The sequence below is a fragment of the Bos taurus genome, chromosome 18 (assembly GCF_002263795.3).
Source record: "Bos taurus isolate L1 Dominette 01449 registration number 42190680 breed Hereford chromosome 18, ARS-UCD2.0, whole genome shotgun sequence".
In the NCBI taxonomy this organism is placed as follows: Eukaryota; Metazoa; Chordata; class Mammalia; order Artiodactyla; family Bovidae; genus Bos; species Bos taurus.
The window spans coordinates 47,912,200-47,935,357 of NC_037345.1; the positions used below are offsets into that span (position 1 = coordinate 47,912,200).

Below are 23,158 nucleotides of genomic sequence, written 5' to 3' on the forward strand. Positions count from 1 at the left end.
CATATTTTTAAAAAGGAAAGAAAGACAAGAACCCAAGCGGCCCTTGCAAGTCACATGTAGGAAAAGCCAGATCCATATTCCCTGTCACTGCAGGACACCCTCCAGCCTTTCATGCTCTGCTGAGGTCCTGTACCCACCCCCACCCCACCCCACCCCAACCCACCCCCCCATGCACTTCTGTCACTGGGGGAGGGGGAAGAGCTCCTGCCAAAGAGACGAGAAGGAAGGGTGATAATAGCAGGAACCCTGAGCTAGAGGGTATTATTCCCAGTTTACAGATTAAAACTGAGTCGTGGTTTCAGTGACTAGTCCATGGCACAGCAGTGTCTGAACCCAGGCAGGCTGGCTCTCATATCGTGAGTATCTCCATCAGGATGATCAGAGGGCTTTTAGGCAGAGGGAGCTCAACAGAGGCAGCTGGAAAGGGACCCATGTGTACCGGTCCCTGAGCCCCAGGGAGGCTGCGGGTATCACACACTCAGTCTGGGAACGTCACGGGGAGATGCAGTGGCACCTGCTCGGGGAGGGATTTGTGCAGAGAGGCTGAGGCCTCGAGAACATCTGTGTGTTTTCACAGAGCAAAGCGAATTGGGGGTTTCTGACTTAGCGGGAACAAAATGCCATCAGCAAAGCCCATCTGTCAGAAGTGTTTGCATAAGTAAGTCAGGGTTGCTTTGCGGCCACTTTTTTTTTCCCAACCAGCCCAAACGGGGCCTCTGAAGACTGATCCTCTGAACCCTGCCAGGCTGACCCCAGGACACAGGCAAGCTGCTGAGTGCTGCTGGCCTGGACCCCCAGCCTGGCCTGGGACCTGGGGCCCAGCAGAGTATGGGGCTGCCTTCAAGCCCTCATTGCGGGCAAAGCTGAAGACCAGTCACATAAAGTCACAAACCAGCAGCCTCTGCTCAAATCCGGCCCACATGCTGACTTTGTCGGCCTTCCTGGTGATATGTGTTGTAATACTGTTGAGAGGTATTCTGTTGACTAGAAATACATGCAAGTAATCCAAACAGTCGCCAGCAGTGTGCAGGGAAAACTAAGGCTCCTTCCCACCCCTTCTTCAAAAACACAGATCATGGCGATACACGGGCTCCCCAGGTGGCACAGTGGTAAAGAATCCACCTGCCAATGCAGGAGATGGGGGTTCGATTTCTGGGTCAGGAAGATCCCCTGGAGAAGGAAATGCCAACCCACTCTGGTATGCTTGCCTGGGAAATCCCATGGACAGAGGAGCCTGGTGGGCTACAGTCCATGGAGTCACAAAGAGTCAGACATGACTGAGCATGGGGATACACAGTAGCTCACATTCTTTTGGGGAGGGAGACGAGGGATAAATCAGAGAAATATATACTAAGGAAAATACACTAAGGAGGGGAGGGAGGGGACTGGGAGTGGAGGGAAAAGATACCCAATTTCCCTCCCCAGAGGCAATCACCATGAGCGGTTTCTTGAAAATCCTTTTAGAGGTCATCTCTGCATATAAATTTGTTGCTGTGATAGCTGCTGATTTTGTTTTTTCAAACTGGGAGATGTTGCATACAGTTCCAGACTTCCAGTTTGTCTTGAAAAACCCCATGATCAGGCATTCACATTCCTGCAAGGCTCAGTTGCAGGAGCTGAGGCCCACCTGCCTCTTCAGAAGACACTTCTGCTGGCCAGGTCACCACAGCTTCACCTGGCCTCCATCTCCCTTAACCAGCCCAGCCCTGGGGACTTTCCACTTTTTTGCCCCTTCTCCACCCACTCCTCTGTGTGCCTCCCTGCAACTTCTTCAGGAATGCTCTCGTGCTCTTGGGGAACCAGGAAGAGGGTCCCCTTTTGCTCCCTACCTCACATCTATCCCCTCACCTAGTTCTCATTTTCTCAGAGGTTACAGACTCCCCTCAGGAGTCTTCCCAGGTGGAGCAGTGGTAAAGAACCCGCCAGTCAATGCAGGTTCGATCCCTGGGTTGGGAAGATCCCCTGGAGGAGGGCATGACAACCCACTCTAGTAGTCTTGCCTGGAGAATTCCATGGACAGAGGAGCCTGGCGGACTACAGTCTATGGGTGTCACCAAGAGTCTGACACGACTGGAGCGACTTAGCACACTTAGGCTTTCCTCTCTGTTTTGCTCCATGAATCTGCTTCATGCTTCCCGCTCGCTCCCTCTCTGCCAACTAACTCCATACCTCTGGGCAGGAATTGTGAAATGCTTCCTGCACGTGTGTGTGCATGTGCGCACACACACACACTCATACTCTCACAGGAGGCCTTTGACTTCCTCACTCAGAAAGCATGCACAGTCACCGACCACAGTGGCTGTGTCCAGCTCCACATTCTAAGGGACAGAAAAGTTGCGGTCCCGTTGAGTCAGACGCTGACCCAGCACTCTGCCACCCTGTAGAGAATCAGTTTGGTTGGCAGGAGGAAAGGGCACAGCTGCTGGGCCAAGCAGCAGGTTTTGCCGCAGGCCATGATCCACTTTCCCCTTCCTTCCCCACTGAGGGTTTCATCTTCCAGAAGCTCAAAGTGGAGACAAACGAAAGTGATCCTGCAGAGGACTTTATGTTGCCGGGCAGAAGAAGGATGAATTTCCCTTCCCCAGAGGTCTGCAAGTCAGGATGCATATACACATCAAGTTAGATAGAAGCTCCCTGTTCACTCGTTCGTACATTAAAAGAGTGAATGAGGGTCCCGGACACTGTTCTGGGAACTGGAGCTACATCAGTGAACAACAGAGACACCCCTGCCATTCTGGAACAGATCATTTAGTGGCAGAGATGGTCAGTAAATAGATAATGAGCAAAGTAATTTCAGCTAGTGGTAACTGCCAAGGAAAAAGAAGAAAGAGTGACAGAGAAAGGCCTTGAGGGTGGTTTTGGAAGGCTTCATTAAAGAGTGAATGTCAAGTGAGGGAACCAGCCTGGTGAAAAACCGAGGAAGGATTCCCCACATATCCCGAATGGGGCTGGATGTGTTAGAAGAACAGACAAGAAGACCAGTGTGATGGGATCTTAGGGCTAGGGAGAGGCATCAGAGAGGCTGGCCAGTCTTGTGGGGCTAGTGAGCCAGCAGGAGCAATTTAGATTTTATTCTAATAAATTAGAAGCTATTGGGGAGATCTCAGTGAAGTAGTGATGGGAATTGATCTACTGGCTCTCATAGTATCTAACAGTCACGTAGATTTCCAGAGACAGTCCCTTCGCAAAATCCACCAGTGCTCATGGTGATTCCTCCATCTTTTTCACTTCCTTTCTGGCGGGTGAATGGTCAGGTGGACTGGAAAACAGACAACAGGGCAGCCTCTGCATACAGCCACCAGTAGTCAGGACTCAGGGCAGAGGGGGCGCGGGGGAACATGCTTGGGCAGTACAGAGAATAGCCAGCCAAATCCTGAAAGTGGGAAACTCTCTGAGACGAGTGACCCTATTCCTTCCAGAAGTAAATATCATCAAGATGGGGAGGGGGAGGTGTAGAGTAGCAGAGACCTAAGAAATATAATCTGCCAGAGCAGAGCAAAGATGTTGTTTGGATCCTGATTTGAGCAAACCACCTCTCAAAAGACACTTCTGAGACGATGGGGGGGAAATGTAATTCAGTTGGGTTATTACCTGACCTTAAAGAATTCTTATTTATCTAGATGGGTGTGAAAAAGTGAAAGTGTTAGTCGCTCAGTCATGTACAACTCTTTTGCAGCCCTATGGACTGTAGCCTGCCAGGCTCCTCTGTCCATGGGATTTCGCAAGCAAGAGTATTGGAGTGAGTAGCCATTCCCTTCTCCAGGGAATCTTCCCGACCCAGGGATCAAACCCAGTTATCCTGCATTGAAGGCAGATTCTTTACCATCTGAGCTACCAGAGAAGCCCCTATGATAAAGGTATCGTGGTTATTTTTTTTGAAGCCCAATAGGTGACATGGCCTGATGTCTGGGATTTACTCTAAAATATCCTGTCAAAGGGCTTCCCTGGTGGCTCAGTGGTAAAGAATTCACCTGCCAATGCAGGAGACTCAGGTTCAGTCCCTGGGTTGGGAAGATCCTCTGGAAGGAAATGTCAACCCAATCCAGTATTGTTGACTGGGAAATACCATGGACAGAGGAGCCTGACGGGCTACAGTCAATGGGGTCGCAAAGAATCGGACACAGTTGAGTGAGTAAACAAGAGCAGTCCTGTCAAAAACACCATGGAGGAGTTGGGGAACAGATGGAAGGAATGAGAAATAATGGTGTTGAAGCTGGTAGGGTGGCTAATCATGCTCTTCTCTCTGCTTCTGGGTACCTTTGAAAATTTCCATAATAAAAGTTGTTTTTGGTTTTTTTTTAATAAGTAAAGTTGAAAAAATAAGTCATTCTGTGGCAGCAGGAACCTCACATCTCACTTCTGTCTTTTCTCCCTTTTCAGCATGGCAGGGAAGGCGGTCCTGCAGCCCACCAGCCTTCACACACAACTGCTGCTCGCTCTGCCCCGCTGACCCACTCAGTCTGGAGGCCACGGGACAGCGCCTGCCTTGAGAGGCTGTCCAGGCACTGCTGTCCACAGCGATGGTGGAGAATTGGACTCCACAGGCTCACAACCTTCCCATCAGGCTTCAGGGGCCAGCATCCTTCATCCTAGGACTGGTGGCCCTGAACAATGGCTGAGGGCCAGGGGACCCCATAAAGTTAGTCTACAGCTTTCAGGGGCCAGCAGCACTCCAGCGCCCGTGGACTATGACCACCTATCGGCCCATCCCCAGTGATGGTGTGGACCTGGCAGCCGGCTGTGGGGCCAGGGCGGCCGATGTCCTGCCCGGGCCGCACACAGGGGACTACACTCCCTTGGGATTCTGGGTGCAGAACGGCAGCGTGCCCCAACCCGTGGGCGAGAGCACGGTCAGTGCCCCCACCCGCCCCAGCCCCACCACCCCCGCCATGCCCAAGATGGGCGTGCGCGCCCGCGTGGCCGACTGGCCGCCCAAGCGGGAGGCCCTGAGAGAACAGAACAACCCCAGCCCCTCCCTGGACGCAGATGGCACGAAGGCCACAAAGGCGGCCCATGCCATGAGAAGCGTACAACAGAACGGACAGCCCCCGGCCGGTACCCCTACCCCGGCTTCCTCAGGGTCCAAAGCCTTGCACCGACTCGCCAGGAGGCGGTCTAAGGATGTGGAGTTCCAGGATGGGTGGCCCCGGTCCCCCGGCCGGGCCTTCCTCCCGCTGCGGAACCGCAGCAGCAGCGAGATCACCCTCAGCGAGTGCGACGTGGAGGACACGGCGGAGCCCCGGGCGGCCCGCCACACGGGGGCGCTGCCGCTCTTCCGCGAGTACGGAAGCACGTCCTCCATCGACGTGCAGGGCGTGCCCGAGCAGAGCTTCTTCGACATCCTCAACGAGTTCCGCAGCGAGCAGCCCGAGGCCCGGGGCACCCCGAGCCTCACCGAGCTCCTGCGGGCCGATCCCGGTCCCCACGTCTCGGGGGGCGGTGGCGGCGCAGCCAAGGGGGAGGCGCGCAACGGGCAGCCCACCAAGGACAGCCTGCTGCCGCTGCAGCCCCTGAAAGAGAAGGAGAAGGCCCGCAAGAAGCCCTTGCGGGGCCTGGGCGGGGGGGACCAGGTGGACTCGTCCATTTTCCGGAAGCTGCGGAGCAGCAGAGCCGAAGGCGAAGCGGCCCGGTGCTCCGGGGAGGCCGAGGACGGCCGGAGCCCCCCGGAGGCCAGTCGGCCGTGGGTCTGCCAGAAAAGTTTCGCCCACTTCGACGTGCAGAGCATGCTGTTCGACCTCAACGAGGCAGCAGCCAACCGGGCGTCCACGGCCCAGCGGCGGAACACGACCACCGGGGCCTCGGCCGCCTCGGCCATGGCGTCCCTGACGGCGTCGCGGGCCCACAGTCTCGGTGGCCTGGACCCCGCCTTCACCAGCACGGAGGACCTGAACTGCAAGGAGAACCTGGAGCAAGACCTGGGTGACGACACCAGCAACGACCTGTTGCTCAGCTGCCCGCACTTCCGCAATGAGATCGGCGGCGAGTGCGAGCGCAACGTGAGCTTTTCTCGGGCGGCCGCCGGCTCCCCAAGCGGAGGTGGGGGCGGCGGCGAGGTCCGCCCGCCGGAGCCCACCCTGAGCGCCTACCGCACCAACGCCAGCATCTCGGTGCTGGAGGTGCCCAAGGAGCAGCAGAGGACGCAGAGTCGCCCGCGGCAGTACAGCATTGAGCACGTGGACCTGGGCGCCCGCTACTATCAGGACTACTTCGTGGGCAAAGGTGATGTGGGGGGCGGACGGGCGGGTGGGGCATTGCTCATTCATTCTCTGTGTTCTTCCTGCCCTGGCACGGAGGATGCAGAAAGAGGCAAGACCTCCTGCAGAGGGGTTGGGGGACACAGTGAGCCCTGTCTCATGACACATGCTTCACACTTTGCGCTGCAGGAGACAATAGATAGGCATTTAGCAAATATGTGCTGCCTTCAGCTACGTGTCAGGCACTTTCTAGAGTCAAGGTATACAGTATTGACCAGCTTAAAGCAAAAATTTTGTCTTCCTAGCATACACTGTTTTAGTGGGGTAAGACAAGCAAAAGGTGTCATGAGGTGGGAAGTGCGGTGGAGAAAAGTAAAATAGGGAGGCGGGAAAACTGTCAGTGTCGGGGTGTTGCGTTTTCAATAAGGAATGGTCAGGGAGGACTTTCTAGGTGGGTCCTCTTTGAGTACTGAACTGAAGGTGAGGGAGGGAACCTTGCGGAGATTGGAGACAGTGTTCCTGGCACAGGAAACAAGTACAAAAGTCCTGAAACATTGGGGGAATAGAATAGAGGCCAGTGTTGCTGGGACAGAGTGCGTGACAGAGGGTGAAAGGAGACAAGGTCTCTTGGGATTTTGTGAGCCGTGGTGAGGACTCTCATTTTTACCTTAAGTGAAATGGAGCCACAGGAAGATTCTGAGCAGGAGAGGGCCTTGATCTGACTCAGGTGTTCACGGCTTCCCTCTGGGGAAGGAAGCGGTAGGGGCAGAGAATCAGGGAGACCCAGGAAGAGTCTGCTGTAATAGTCCAGGCAGGAAATGGTGATGGGCAAGTCTAGGATGGGAGCCCAGGAGTGAGGAGGAAGCAGGCAGGTTCTGGATTCCCTCAGAAGGTGGAGCTGCTGATGTTTGGAGGGTGTTAACATGGGAATCACACATGGTTAAACTCATTGATGCTGATGAGGCAATCCTCAGAGGCTACAGAGCATAGTGCAAAGACCACAAATCCAGGCAGCCACAGAAGCCAGGCGGGAGACAATAGAGGGGGCCAGACCAGGCAGGGGCTGTGCAGAGGGGAACTCCTGTTCACTGTTGTCATCCAGGAGGTGTAGACAAACCCAGTGTTGCCATCCTTTCTAATTCTCTAGATTCTCCTGAAATTCAGATTTTTTGAATATGGATTCTCCTGTGTCAATTTAGAATTGCTTGTAACTGCCAGTAACAGGCTTAAACAACATAGATTATTTTTCTCCACATAAAAAAGTCTAGAGATGTGCACCTCAGGGCTAGTATGGTTACTCCTCAGCATCGTGGAATGCCAGCCTTAGTGCATTAGCTTCTGAGCCCTCAGAGTGATCTTCTGATGCTCAAGATGGCTGCCTGAGTTCCAGCCATCACATCCATGTTTGCAGGCAAAGAGAAGGAGGAAAGGATTCAGACAGAATAACAGATTTCCTGTCAAGTCAGCACCCCTCCCCTACCTTTTTATTAAGTCAGCCCCTTTTAAGAAGAGCGTTCTCAGAAGTCCTAGCCAACTGCTTTTGTTTATGGGTCACTCCAGTCTGCAAGGCAAGCTGGGAAATGTTGGTAAGACAGAGCCTCTCTCTTTTCTTCCTCCAAGAACAGAGGTTTTCTCTTAAGAAGAAGGGAAGAATAGGTAATGAATAGGCAGTTAGTACTCCACAGCTAATTTAAAATTTTTTGTAAAGCAGTGTCCTAGTCAAACGCAACTGATGTCATCCCTCTGGGTCATCCCTCTGTCCAGAGTACAGTCTCTGGCGCTCCACCAGTGTTGGAGTCAGACAGCCTTGGGCTTGGGGTGTATGTTTCATAGCTTATTAGCTACATGACACATTTTATCCCTTGTACTCTGTGTCCTCGTGTGAGGAACAGAGATGACTGTAGCAGCATCATGTGTCCAGAAAAAAAGTGAGACAGAGATTGGAAATTAAAGGATGAAAAAAGAAGTTCAGACAGTGTTAATCAAGAGACAGCCAGTGAGGCAACATCAGTATCACATGAAATAGACTTCAAGGCTAACAGCATTTGTTAGAAGAACCAAAAGGACCGTTTCATGTAGAATTTTTAAAAATTTACCAAGAAACTCTAATAGTTGTGTACCCGGTAACCTGGTTGAGGGGTATATAAATAAAAAACTAATATGGCTACAGGAGGACACGAACAAATCCACAACCCGTGGGAGAAGTTGACAGGGTCCGTCTTTGAAATTTACAAACCTAGTGGCCAGAATATTCGGCTGAGGGGATTTGAAAAATCTGGTTTTGCATTTATATTATATTAATTTTCTACCTAACCAGCAGAGAATACATTCTTTTCATTTAGTGCATAGAAATACCTACACAGTAGGACTGTGGTAAGGATCAAAGAAGATTGTATATCAAAACACTCAGTTCTTCATCAGGCAGGTAGTAAGTACTTATCATGGAGCTTTAAAAAGAAGCTGTTTTCTTTCAAAAAATAATTTCTTTGTAGCTCTGGAAGCTCAGAAATGTTAGTCATTGGTCAGTGTTTATTGAGTGCCTAGTATATTCTAGGACCTCAAGGGTACTGGGTATGCATTGGTGGAAAACAGAATAGCCCCTGCCAATGTTTAGGGGATAGATTGATATCTGTAGAGCACATTTATCCTGTTCTCTGACCAGTTAGGGAGATTGTCTAACCCACTGCAGGTGCTGTTCTGATTGGGACCATTGAAAGTGAAGCCACTCAGTTGTGTCTGACTCTTTGTGACCCCATGGACTGTAGCCTACCAGGCTCCTCCCTCCATGGGATTCTCCAGGCAGCAGTACTGGAGTGGGTTGCCATTTCCTTCTCCAGGGGATCTTCCCGACCCAGGGATCGAACCCAGGTCTCCCGCATTCCAGGCAGACGCTTTAACCTCTGAGCCACCAGGGAGTTATTTGAGCTTTAGATAAGCCTTTAATTCACCAAGAGCATCCCAGGAGACTAGGAACCCCCTTTTAAACGTGGAAAGCACTGGAGTGGGAAGAAATTTCTGGCAGTGTGTAGATGCCGGCTTCATGGACTGAAGTTGAGACAGACTGCTGGTGGGCATGCACCAGAAGCAGGAAATACTTGGGTTAGACACCAGGAAGAACTGTTTGCCTGGAAAGGTTGTAAGACAGCAGCTTTTTTTTTTTTTTTTTTTTTTTTTTAATCAGAGACAGCTGTCATTTCGGAGAGAGAACAAATGACTTCCTCCGTGACTCGTTAAAGGCTCAGCCACCTAAGGAAAAAAAGAGTAGTGTTGAAGTTTCCTACATCTATGGGAGCATGGCTAGATACAGGTGATGCTTAGGGACTTGAGTTATGGTCCTGTTCTGTGATGAACGTCATGCCCTGCGGGTAGTAATAGCCAACACATCTCACTTGCTCCCTCTGTGCCTGGCTCTGTGCTCCACACTTACTAACCTAAATCCTCACAGTCATGCTGAGATGTGAATCCATCCTTCCTGATCCCATTGTACTAATGAGAATGCTGTCAAGTGACATGGGCCACATCTAATGAGTCCAGGGCCCGGATTTCAGCCAAGCAGAAGACTCTTTAGTCTACAATCTTATTTTTTTTTTTTTAGACTAGAATTGTAACTGCTTCACAAGGGCTAATTGGCAGCTAAGCCGCTGAACATTTGCAAATACGAGATAATCACAACAAGAGACTAAGTTTATTACAAGGCAGGCACCGCACTAAGCGTTTTTTTATTTGTAGCTTCAGTTCACTCTCACATCACCTCTTATGAATTGTGGGTAGCACTAGGGCCCCCTTTTTCCTAGATGAGAGCATGGAGACTCAGGAAACATCTGTGACTGCAAGAAGGTGCAGTAAGGTGGGCTTGACCTCTCAGGGTCTCTCCATCAAGTGTGGCTGCGACCAGGCATGAGGTTTGTGTGACCAGGGCCCCACAGGGCACACAAGAGCCTTCCCCGGCTGTCCCCTCAGCAGGCCTGCCGTGGGACATCACCCCTCCTCCCCAGAGAGCTGGCTCTGAACTTCCTTGCTCTTCCTTTTCAGAGCATGCCAATTACTTCGGGGTGGACGAGAAGCTAGGGCCAGTGGCTGTGAGCATCAAGCGAGAGAAGCTGGAGGACCACAAGGACCACGGGCCTCAGTACCAGTACAGGATCATCTTCCGGACCCGAGAGGTAGGTGCAGTCACTCACGTTACTGTGACATATGTCACAGCCACTCACATCGCTGAGCCCCTACTCGGTACCTGGTTCTGTGAGCAAGCGCTGCCCCTGCTTCAACTCCTGTAATCCTTCCCACAGCCTCACAAGAGCCATCCCGTCAGTCCCCCCATTTTACAGATGAGAAGACTAAGACTCCAAGACATGTATAAATCAGTGGCCAACATTGGAATCCGGTGGGTCTGACCGCAGAGCCCCGGGTTCTGACATTTGCAGAAGGTTGAAGGTGGTGAGCATAAAAAATAAAGGCAGAACTGTAGGCAGTTCTTTCAGGATCGTGAGGTGTCCTGCAGAGTGGAAAGGCAAATGAAGGCCACAGGTCTCAGGCAGGGTAGGAACTGGGGACTCAGGAGTGGGCAGTGCTGTTGATGGGCTCAAAACATCCCAGCCCTGCTCCTTCCATTCAGAATAGAGGAGCCCCTTGTCCCGGCTTGGTCCAAGTCTTCCCCTGGAATAAAGGTCAGCTGTGGCTAAGGAACGAGGCCTGTTCGGGGCACCCTTGTGATTAGGTCTCTTTAAGTTTTAACTGGCAGATAATCTACTTCTGTCTGGGGTTTTTTGTTTGTTTGTTTTTTATTAGTTTGGCTCCCATAGACAGAGGAGCCTGCCAGGCTCGTTGGAGCTTGCGAGATCTTTACTTGTGGCATGTGAACTCTTAGTTACAGCATGTGGGATCTGATTCCCTAACCAGGAATGAAACCCAGGCCCCCAGCATTAGGAGGGCTGAGTCTTAGTCCCAGTTTCTGCCTGCTTTAAGCCAGAAGTAGAATTCTTTGGCTCATGAAACTGCAAGTCCAGGGGTAGGACTGGCTTCAGGCATAGCTGGATCCAGGCAGTCAAATGATGTCACCAGAGCCTTGTCTTCCTGTCTCTTCCACTCAGCTGGCTCTGCCACTTTTTGCATTGTGGGTTGTCATTCTCTTCTGCAAACAGACCAGCTGCTCAAGTCTTCTACATCTTTATACTTTCTCCTCCACATTCTTGCCTGCTGGAGCTCTGGGAAGGACTCTCATCGGCTCTGCATGGATCACATGCCCATGCCCCGGGCCAGTCACTGTCATCAGGGATGATAGAGGAATGCTCCACCCTGGGTCCAGGGCCAGGCAGGGCACTGTGACTGGTGGTTCTGTCAGAGCCACCTGGCAGTGCTCGAGACGCAGTTCCTCAGCAAAAGGAGAGGGAGCTAGGCCAGCAGAAACGATGAGACTTCCAAAAAACCCAAAGGAAGACTTCCCAGAAAAGAGGCCATCATCAGCTGGGCTTCCCAGGTAGCGCTAGTGGTAAAGAATCTGCCTGCCAATGCAGGAGACGTGGGAGACACAGATTCGATCCCTGGAGTCAGAAAGATCCCCCGGAGGAAGGCGTGGCAGCCCACTCTAGTATTCTTGCCTGGAGAATCCCATGGACAGAGGAGCCTGGCGGGCTACAGTCCGTGGGGTTGCAAAGAATCAGACATGACTGAAGCGACTTAGCACGCACATCAGCTGGGCAGACCCCCAAAGTTGATCTCCCTCCCCGAATGCATTACCCCATCCCCCTTGCTCCTGGCAGACATGGGGACCAGCAGGCAGCCGCTGCCAGGGAGTTTGGCTGTGGGGCTGGCCAAACCTGGACCTCATCCAGACAGCAGATGCTGCACCGAGGGCCGCGGCCCCATCCCCTCACGAAGACCTTCCCGCTGAGGGGGAACGAGAGGACACAGAGGCTTTGTGGCAGCGCAGGGGAGGCAGCCCCCAAAACTTGGCATCCATCCCGAAGGTGGTCACCATCCCCTCTGTCTCCCTAGCACCGCCCCCTGCCCTGCCTTTCTGGCCAGATGAGCGCCAGGGCAGAATGTGAGGTGACAGCTCACACTGCGTCAGCGTTTGACGTGGGGAGCGGCCAGGTGAGGTGACAGCAGCAATCGTGTACTAATAAATGACATTGCGGCTGCTGTTATATTGCAGGTTCACGTCACACTGCATGTCAGGCATGTTCTATACTTGTTACATGCATTCACTCACTCAAGTGTCATGGCAGTTCTACAGTGAAGGCACTACAATCCTTCTCATGGTAATGATGAAGCAGACACAGTCAGGGGAGGGGACTTGCCCAGAGCACCCTCCGTGGGTGACAGGCCAAGGTGTCGGCTCATGCCCCGGCCACCCCTCGGCCGCCTCTGGGGTTCCTCTGACTCAGCTCAGGCTGTATGTACGTCGGACCCATTCACGAGTTATGACCGCAGTTTCATGCTAGCGTTTTATTGTGTTTGTTTGTTTTTTTTTTTTTTCATAAAGACAGAACATGTGGAATGATTTTTTTTTAAAACATACCAGACTTTGCTGTTTTTGTTTGTTCTTTTGTTTTGTTTTTTGGCATTTTTTGGCCATGCTCTGTGGCTTGCAGGATCTTAGTTCTCTGACCAGGGATCGAACCCAGGCCTCAGTAGTGAAAGCACAGAAGCCTAACCACTGGACCACCAGGGAATTCCCCCAGAATTTGTTGTGCACACGGAGAGTCGTGGAGATGCTAGGTCAGGGTGTAATATTTTTCTGTGCTTCCTACTCAGTAGGTTTGAAACCGACTTGGTGCCTTTACTGGATTATGCCTACTTCCACACACTTCCCAGCCCCAGTACCCATCAAAACTAGTCTCTGAGCCACCCCAGGCTGGACATAGGGTCCTTGGAGCTCAGGACACAGGTGTGGAGTTCCTCCACTTGACAGAGATTCCCTCAGCACCACCACCAGCCAGCCCTGCCCTGGGCACTGAGGAACTGCAGTAAATACAGCAGAGAGGCCCGTGGGACCGTGGGGAAGGCAGACAGTACATAGATGGCCTAGCAGATTGTGCACTGTGGTACATGATGACAAGGTGGAACAGAAAGCGAGGAAGAGATACGTGTGGGCGTGGTGAGATGCTTAGACCAGATAGTCAAGGGCGGTGTCGCTCAGAACATTTGAGTAAAGGGCCTAAAGAAGATGAGAGAAGGAGCCATGGGGACGTGTGGAAGAATGTTCCAGGGGAAGGGAACAACCTGTGCAGAAGTCCTGAGGCAGGAAAGTGCCTGGTACAGTCACTTAGTGGTCGTGAAACCTTGGATGACTTCTCTCAGAGCTTCCGTTCCCTCCGTGGGATCCCAGTCTCTCAGGACCGTGGCATAGGCTTGGTGAGGCTGCCCATATAAAGTGGGCAGTGCTGGGCCTGGCCCTTGGGGAGAGCCCACAGTTAGCCTTTGGCAGGGGTCTCAGTTTCCCGTCCCTTTGTCACATTCCAGTCAGCCCTGTTAATTTTGGCCCAGTGTGAGGTTCACAGCCACAGATGGGCCTTTCTCTGACCTCACACATGTGCAGGCCGCATGGGTATTCAGTCCTGGGCCCAGCCCCTCACAGAGCTGCCTGTTGGACACTCAGGCCTGAGGACCTTATCATCTGGAGGAAGGGGCAGAGGCCAGCAAGGTTTGCCTTGCTCCTTCCAAAGGCCCTTCCTGGGACTTCCCTGGTGGTCCAGTGGCGAAGACTCCACACTCCCAGTGCAGGGAGCCTGGGTTCGATCCCTGGTCAGGGAACTAGGTCCCACATGCCACAACTAAGAGCCAACACAGCCAAATAAATATATTTTTTAATTTAAAAAAACAAGCAAAGGCCCTTCCTGCCATGGCAGCGAGGAGTCACACAGCCCAAAAGCAGTAAGGACAATAGTAATAAGAATAGTTAACACTTGCAGCACATATTCCTGACATGTGCTGTTCCAAGTGTTTTATATTCATTGACCTTTCACAGCCTCTCAGTAGGCCCTTGATGTGGATTCCATGATCCCCATTCTACAGATGAAGATTCTCGGGGCCTAGGGAGATAACCGCTTGTCGGGGTCCACAGTGGTAGAGCCAGAGTAGGAACCCAGACTGCCTGCGTCTCCAGCCCACGCTCTTAACCTCTAGCCACTCACTCTAGGGCTGAGTTTGAATCCTGGCCCTGTGACCAGACAGCCTGGGGTTCAGTTGAGCTCTGCCACTTACCAGCCTTGTGGCCTTAGGCAGATGGCTTCACGCCTCCATTACTTCATCTGTGAGATAGACCTGTATTGTCTGCACGCTGTCTGCAGGAAAGGCGGGAAGGCTCCCCTGGACTGGCACACACGAGCTGGTAGCACACGGCTGCAGGGCAGCAAGTGTCTCTGAGCGGGAGGTGCTGTGATGATGCTGAGGTCGTGGCTGTCACTCTTTGCCGAGAGGTCAGAGGGCCATGCTGGGGAGTGAAGGTCAAGCTCACGGACAGAGTTCTGTCCTGCTGTCATGCACTCGTGTCTTGGGGGCCAGAGCTTGGGGCCCAGGCTGTTTTCCAAGCCAGCTGGCTGGCCCGCCCCAGATGGCCACCCCCAGCCACCAGGGAGACAGAGTGGGCCCACGTCTCCCAGCAGATGGGACGGGAGCGTTGGCAGCACCAAGCTTCCCGCCAGGGTGGGAACAGACCGGAGCTGGGCTTTGGTACTGCACACCAGAACGTCAGCCTCACCCACCCTGAGCTTGGAAAGGACAAGCTCCAGGTCCAGGCCAGGGCAGCCCTGCCCTAAGCCCCTGGCAGGATACAGGAACTGCCAGCAGCCAGGGGCTCCCTGGCCCAGTGGGTTCCCTTTGGCTCCCAAACATGACTTTTTGACAGCCTTAGTTTTGTTAGGGTTAGAGGTTTGGATTCTTTTTCTTTCTTTATTGAAAAAAGTAACAGTCACTCATTAAGAATTTAAATGAATACACAGTAGAAAAGGAAGAATCTTGTATTGAGTGCAGAAAACAAGGGGAGTAGTGAACCTCATTTGGGACCTCACTTGTGTTCAGGGGGTACCTCCGTTGGTGAGATGTAATCTCCAGAACATACTGTTAAGTGAGGGGAAAAAACAAACTGTAGCCTTCTAATAAGGTTAAATTTTCTTTACGTTTTTAACAACACATGTGGTTTTGTGTAAATGCATTTGTGTACTGTGACAACAGCTAGTGTATTGAGTGCTCACTTGGTGCAGATAGAGTGGTAATAAGCACTGTATACATTTTTCTTACTGAATTTATTTTTTTGACTGTGCTGGGTCTTCACTGGGGCTTTCAGGCTTTCTCTAGTTGTGGGAATCAGGGCTACTCTTGGTTATGGTGCACGGGCTTCTCATTGTGATGGCTTCTCTTGTTGCGGTTCCTGGGCTCTAGAGCACGGGCTCAGTAGTTGTGGCACACGGGCTCAGTTGGTCTGAGGCACATGGGAGCCTCTGGGATCAGAGATTGAACCCACGTCTCCTGCATTGGCAGGCGAATTCTTACCACTGAGCCACCAGCGAAGCCCTTTGTAGTGAATCTTTACAACCCTTTTTGGCAGGCACTGTTATTCCCCATTTTGTCGGTAAAAGGCACAGAGAAATTCAGCAGCTTGCCAGAGTCACACAACTGGAAAAGGGGGAGAGCCAGGATTTGAACTGAGGCGGACCGATTCCCAAGGGACCTCCCAGAAAGAACGCCAGGAGAGTGGAGCAGCACGGAGGAAGGCAGGGGTGCTTCTGAGTTGGAGGCTGGTGGAGAACAGCCTGCGCAGGTGGGAACCTCCTTGCTGGCGTGGCCCTGAGGCCCTTTAACAGCTCAGTGAGATGATGCCAGGTGTCATCAAGGGTCTTGCAGGCCTAGTGGTGGGTGTAGATTTTATTGGGAGAGAGATGGACTGCTGTCAGCGCCTTCTGCGCAGAGGAGAGACATGATCTGACTCAAGCTGCTCTGGGAAGAATGGACTGGAGTCAGGTGGTGGCAGATCGGGCTCAGGGAGACCAGGAGAAGGCTGCTGTCACAATCCAGGTAGGACAGGACCAGGTGGAGGGCGGAGGTGGCCGCACGTTGCAGCCTGCCAATGCCCTACTTATTATCCCTAGCAGAGAAGTACAATCTGGGAGCTTTTCAACTGGTGGCTTTTGGTCAAGTCTTCAGAGCCAAAAATGTGAACGTAGGCCACCTGTCTCCAGGGCGGAAGAAAACAAGGACTTCTGAGCCACACTGTCTCTTGTCTCCAGCAGAGGGCGCTGTGGGACAGTGTCCGCAGGATTCAAAGGCACTGATCCTGTGGGTCCATGAGTGGAAATTCACAATCCCAGGGCCACCCAGATTGACAGAGAAAGCATCCATATCATAGCTTTTCATGATCTATTTCAAGACTATCCTGCCTGTGATAAGAGAGAGTTGTTTGTTTATTACTGGGAACTCCCAACCATGAGATCATCTCCTCCTTTCCACGCATGCCTCTTGCCCAGGTCCTGTTTGGCAAGGGCAGGCTGTGTGTTTAGAGGCAGTGTTGTGACATGTTCTTTTTGCTGTCTCTTGCGTCTGTTGACTTAGGGTGAGCGTGTTTTTCCAGTTAACGCTGAGCCGCCTCAGTCTTTTAAACTGTAGCCCACGTGTGTTTCAGGTGCTCATGGCAGTCCCCTCGGGGGAGGATTTTTTCCCTGTCCTGCTGTAGACCAGGGAGTCATCTTGCAGTGACGCTAGAGCTGCGGTGCCTCGCCCAGGACACAGCGTAGCCCGGCGGCCAGCAGTGCTCTGTGGACGGGAGCCTGAGCTAGAGTCAGTAAGGACGCACTCAGACGGGGCTGGCGTGTGTAAATGGGCACAGCCACTTGGAAAACTGCTTGGCAGTTCCATAAAAGTGAAAATTAACATGCCTGGTGACTCAGCAATTCCTCTCCTAGGTATAAACCCAGACGCAAATGTGTTCATGTGCTCTGAGAGGTGCTTCTGTGAATGTTCCTAACAACACTGTTCGCAGTTGTCAAACACTGGAAGCAGCTTCCACGCTCATCAGCAGTAGGATGGATTAAATCCATCGTGGTAGAAACGGCAGCCTCTTGCAGCAACCTAGTCCCATCTCATAGCTGTGGCATTGTGAGAAAGAGGCCAGATAGAAATGAATACAAACATATGAAGCTCAGAAACAGGCAGAAATAAATCATGGTGTGAAGAATTAGGATAGGATTGCTCTTGTTCTTGTTTAGTCACTGAGTGGTCCCTGACTCTTTGCAGCCCCATGCATGCACTATAGCACAAAGCCAGACTCCTTTGTCCATGCATTTCTCCAGGCAAGAATGCTGGGGTGGTTGCCGTTGCCTTCTCCAGGGGATATTCCTGACCCAGGGATGGAACCCGCGTCTGGCTCACTGGCAGGTGAAGTCTTTCCCACTGAGCCACTAGGGAAGCCTTGGGGTTGCTTTTGACACAAAAGAGTTTTTTGGAGACTGGTAATGTGTTTCTTCATCTGGGTGGTGATTACCTAGATACTCACTCTGTGTTAATTCCTTGAGCTGTACTTACACGTCTGGTGTACTCTTCTGGAGTACATTATATTTCAGAGGGAAAAATTACTCAAAGAGAAAAATCATGAGCTCTAGAGACGTCACACCTAGGGTGGAATCCTGGTTCAGCCACTTAGCTGTGGTGACCTTGGATAAGGCACCCAGCCTCTTAGAGCTTCAGTTTTCTTATCAGTAAAAGGGAGATAGTAACGTTCCCCTCCCCCAACAGACCTATACATATACTGGTAGTTATAACTACTCTCATGGCCAAATACAGGGCAATTGAACTGTGCTTTCATAAAAGTGACTTGTTATTAAGATATATCTATTAGAAATTACTTTGTCTGCAAAGTAACAGAAAACATGACTATAGCTAAAACAAATACAGGGTTATTTTAATTATCTAACAGGAAATCTGGAGGTAGGAAGTGGCAGGGACTGGCTTCTATGTGATTTTGTTGTTGTTGTCTCGTTCCTAATGATCCCAGGGTGGCTGTCGCAGCTCCAGACATCTTATCCTCATACCAGCGCCCTTAGAAAAAAATGAGCAGGTGGGAAGGGGCTTTTTTAACCAGGGAAGAAAATCTTTCACCAGGAAAGAGAATCTGCCACAGATGTCTTTCCCAAGCTGAATTTCCTTCTCATTTCATGGTCTGGATCTAGTCACGTGGCTACCTGTAGGAGAAACTTGGAAAGCAGCTTCTGGGGAAGGGGAATGCGATGGCTGTGATTGCCTTGACTAAAGGTTTTATTTTGTTAAGCAATTTAGACAATGTGTATTTCACAATTTACTGTTACATTCCATCAGGATGTTTGTTATGACAGTCCAGCAGCTAAAACATGTATCTTTGGAAAAAAGCTTCAAATGCTTAGTTTCATAACATATAAATATAATGCACATAACAAAGATATAGCAAGAAACTTCCACCCACCCACAAATTGGAAAAGACCCTGATGCTGGGAAAGGCTGAGGGCAGGAGAAGAGGGTGACAGAGGATGAGATGGTTGGATGGCAACATGGACTCAGTAGACATGAGTTGGAGCAAACTCCGGGAGATGGTGGAAGACAGGGGAGCCTGGGCATGCTGCAGTCCATGGGGTCACAGAGTCAGACTCGACTGAGTGACTGAACAACAGCAACAACCCAGAAATTACTATATTCATCATTTCTGAAACACCTCTGTATTGGCCACGATGCTTTCAGCTCTAGGAAAACTTAAGTTTGTCAAGTGCCAGGTAGTAACTGCCTTAGGTTCTGTGGGGCACGTGGTCTTCTTCAGACTATTGAACTCTGCTAATGTAGTGGGCAGGCAGCCACAGGTAAAACAAACGAGTGTTTTTTTATTAGTGTTCTAATAAAACTTGACTTTATAGACACTTAAGTTTGAATATCATATCCTTTTCACATCACACGATATTAATTTTTTCAACCATTTAGAAATGTAAAACATTGCAGGCAGTGGACCCGATCCAAATCACCTGTGGAAGCGTACACCCCAACCAAAGCAAGGCACTGCAGCAGTGAAGTGAGGGGTGAATGCTGGTAGCCAGCCTTTTATTTATTCATTTTGCAGCACAGTTCAAAAAACACAAATTATAATGATGATAGGATCTAACATAGAGCTCTTCCTGCGTCTCAAACACTTATTCTAAGGACTTCAAAAATATTAACTCATGTACACCTCAAAGCAATCCTAACATACTGTTATTATCACTTCCTTTTTATGGAAAAGGGAACTGAGGCACGGAGAGGTTGAGTGCATGCCTCGTGCTAGAATCTGAGCCTGGGCAGTTGGAGTCCTGAGTCCATGCTTTTAACCTCTGTGTCATGTTGCTTCTACTAGAAAGATAAAGGTAGTAAAGACCATGTAGGGTTCTCATATAATTCAACTGCAGTGTAAATTGCAATCTGCTAAATATTAGTTCAGTTCTGCAACCTGCTAAAACAACACTAACATATTTCTTTCTGTGGTATTGCTCTTTTATTGTATAGGGTGTTTTCAGCTTTTTTAAAAAATTAACGTTGTTTAGTTGCAGAGGCATACCTGACTCTTTTGTGATCCCACAGATTGTAGCCTACCAGGCTCCTCTCTGTCCATGGGATTTCCCAGGCAAGGATACTGGAGTGGGTTGCCATTTCCTTTTCCACTGACTAAAGGTTTTAAAATCTGACTGCACATCAGAATTTCCTGAGAAGTATTAAAAGAGAATAGGTATGTAAATATACAGTTACGTAAGTGTGTGTATACTGCACACATACATGCATACATACACACAAGCCTGGGCCTCACCACCAACCAGCTGAATCAGGGCCATTGGTGGTGGTTTTGACAGGAAACCAGTGCTTCAGTTCAAGACCCACAATGGTGCTGGTGTCTGGGGCAGGCAGGTGTCTTACCTAAGAGTGTGTGATAATAGACTTCCCTGGTGGCTCTGGTAAAGAATCCGCCTGCAATGCAGGAGACTCGGGTTCGATCCCTGGGTCAGGAAGATCCCCTGGAGAAGGGAATGGCTACCAACTCCAGTTTTCTTGCCTGGAGAATTCCATAGACAGAGGAACCTGGTGGGCTCCAGTCCATGGTGTCTCAAAGAGTTGGGCATGAGTAAGCAGCTAAGTACACATTATGGTAATACATGTACATGTGTTATTGTGATAACGACAGTAAAAGTGTTTGTCAGCGGGCCCACATTGTAGTGCCTATTTTATTCACTAAACCTTTTATTACCTGAACATAATCCACCTCCCCACCTGCGTATCAGCTCCAGGAAGACAGGGGTCTTTGTTTTTTCACCACACTAAAGATGGCGCTGGGACAGTATTTGTTGAACAAATAAAGGCTGTTCCATCCATTGTCCCAACACTCCCTGGAAGCTGAGGTGTAGCAATAGGAAGTCACTTGGTCAAGATGTCACAGCCAAGGGCAGCAAGTTCAAGTTCATTCAGACCCAGTGCTTTCCGGCCCCAGAGTCCAAGCTTCTGACCATCACACATGCTGCTGTGAGAAAAGAACAGCCTCGTGGGCCCTCTCTCGTTCCTTCCCGCGTCCTGAGAGCCTCGTCTCCCCCTTCTCCCTGGAGCAGCTCACCACCTTGCGGGGCTCCATCCTGGAGGACGCCACACCCACCGCCATGAAGCACGGGACCGGGCGGGGCCTGCCCCTGCGGGACGCCCTGGAGTACGTCATCCCCGAGCTCAACATCCACTGCCTGCGCCTGGCTCTCAACACTCCCAAGGTGACGGAGCAGCTGCTGAAGCTCGACGAGCAAGGGGTGAGCCGGGGCCCGGCAGGGGTGGGGGCGCAGGGGCAGCAGCCTGCAGCCCCACTGCCCGACCCTCTTCCGTCTCACTTTTTTTTTTCCCTCCAAAGAACAGAAACCCACTCAGGCTAGTTCCAGTAAGAGGAGGGACCTTCTGTCAAGTTCTAGGGCTGCCAGGAGCTGGCACGTGACTGCTGGGGCTCCCAGGGGAGATAGTCTAGGACTGAGGCAGCCACTGGGTCCCCGTGTGGGTCAGTGCTTCCGCTCCCTCGCTGCATACTGCTTCCCACAGCTCCCAGAGGTGCTATTAGGATGAGAGCCTTGTACAGGCCCCGGCTAGCTGACCCTCAGTCCCAGAAGAGCCTCTCCCAACCCCACGCTTAGGTCACGTGACTATCTGTGGTCCAGTGACCAGGGCATCAGGGACACATGAAACAAACATGGCTATCAGGGTTCTCCCCGCAAGAAATAACGTCGACCCCACTGAGCCCTCCAGAACGGCCTTTTGCAGAACCCTAGCCAGTTCCAGCCCACCTACTGTGGGAAGCCGGCCAGGGTGACCATCTTTCCCTCGAGAGAGCGCCACCCTCCACCCAGTAGAAAGCCTGGGTGTGGTGGCGGTGCCCCTTGCAGCGCCCCTCTGGAAACCCGGAGAGGGAGAGAGACGGCCGGAACATGCCCCCACACCTCTTTTTTTCTCTGACTGTGGCACTGAACCCCCACGTAACCCCAGCAGCCGGGGAGAGCCCCCTCTGTCCCACGCCCTCTTCCATCTCTGCCTGGCCTGCCTCCCTGACACCACTCTCACCTCTGCAGCTCTGCCGGAAGCACAAAGTGGGCATCCTCTACTGCAAGGCCGGCCAGAGCTCGGAGGAGGAGATGTACAACAACGAGGAGGCCGGCCCAGCCTTCGAAGAGTTCCTCTCCCTCATCGGGGAGAAGGTCTGCCTGAAGGGCTTCACCAAGTACGCTGCCCAGCTGGACGTCAAGAGTAAGTGGCCACAGTGGGTGGCCTGGCGGGAGGAGCCCTGACCAGCCCACTTATCCCACAGGCCTACGGTCCAAAGGCCTGGTGGTACCCTGGGGAGGACGCAGGGCAGCGGGCATTCGAGGACTTGGCTGGTGACAGTGTGGGTGGTGCAGGCACTCTGGATAAGAGTGTTGCGTATTCTAGTAAAGCCTGAAGATTGTCTTGCTGTGTCTTAGCACCTGCACTCCCAGACACGTGCTCTGAGATCCCGAGCACGTGCGTGCCCAGAGGGGTCCTGAGGGGGTCACAGCCACAGATACCTGCTTGGTGCCCAAGGACCCCAGGAAACACAGTGCTCCTGGCCAGTCTCCCAGATGACAGCCACCTGGAGGTCACCTGGCCCTGGTGCTGGCCAACCATGGCTTCAGTGACCTCACCTGTCACAGCTTATCCCCTGGGATGTCAGCCCACAAGAACAGGCATTCCTCAGTCTGTTCTACTGCTTCTTCCCTCGCACCTACAAGTAAGTAAAGCTGGGGTCCTAAGGGGCTGAGGCAGAGGCCTCCGAGGTGAGTGTGACACCCTGGAGTCAGTCGCAGCACGGCCTGGGGTTCCCTGAGACGTGCAGCAGGAACCAGCTCCTGGTGTCCTGCCTGGACAGGAAGGAGCGACTCAAGGTGATAGAAGGAAATATGGGGAACCTAAGCTTATATTGGGCCCAGGCCTGGACAGCAGTGTGACCTGAGAGGGGTGAGTTGGAATAAAATAGACAAAGAAGGAACAAGAAATGCGTTCCAAGAAAAAGAAACAGCACATGTGAAAGCTCTGAGGTCCCAAGGCTTCAGGGAATAAATGGGAAGGACGAACTGAGGGAGGCCGGCAGGGGCCTCACGTGCAGGACCTTCACTGCTAAAGATTAGTGATTTGGGTCTCCTTCCTATAAGAATTTTGAAACTTATAAGAGGCAGCATTGAATACTATTAAGAAAACATTCAGGAAACTTCCCTCATGGTTCACTGGCTAAGACTCCACACTTCCAGTGCAGGGGACATAGGTTCAGTCCCTGGTCGGGGAACTAGGATCCCACACGCCAAGTGGCCCAGAAAACAACAAAAAAGAACGACGCGTGGCATGTCCAGAATTTTTTTAAAAAAGAAAACACTCTGGAGTCAGAAAGTCTGAGTTCCAGTTCAAGCCCCCACCACTCACTGCAGTGTGTAAGCCATGGGGTGAGTCAC

The 23,158-nt window shown here is 51.7% G+C and overlaps 1 protein-coding gene across 5 annotated transcripts in view; it reads left to right on the forward strand.

The window, feature by feature from the left end:
• Nucleotides 1–23,158, forward strand: part of SIPA1L3 (signal induced proliferation associated 1 like 3) — a 253,122-nt gene that overhangs the window by 142,498 nt on the left and 87,466 nt on the right. For all 5 annotated transcript variants that reach the window (XM_024979038.2, XM_024979040.2, XM_024979044.2 and 2 more), the window contains 4 exons: nt 4,381–6,219; nt 10,227–10,357; nt 20,774–20,962; nt 21,767–21,941. In XM_024979038.2, coding sequence (XP_024834806.1) covers nt 4,689–6,219; nt 10,227–10,357; nt 20,774–20,962; nt 21,767–21,941 — 2,026 coding nt within the window. In that variant the 5' untranslated portion in view covers nt 4,381–4,688. The remainder of the gene's footprint in view (nt 1–4,380; nt 6,220–10,226; nt 10,358–20,773; nt 20,963–21,766; nt 21,942–23,158) is intronic.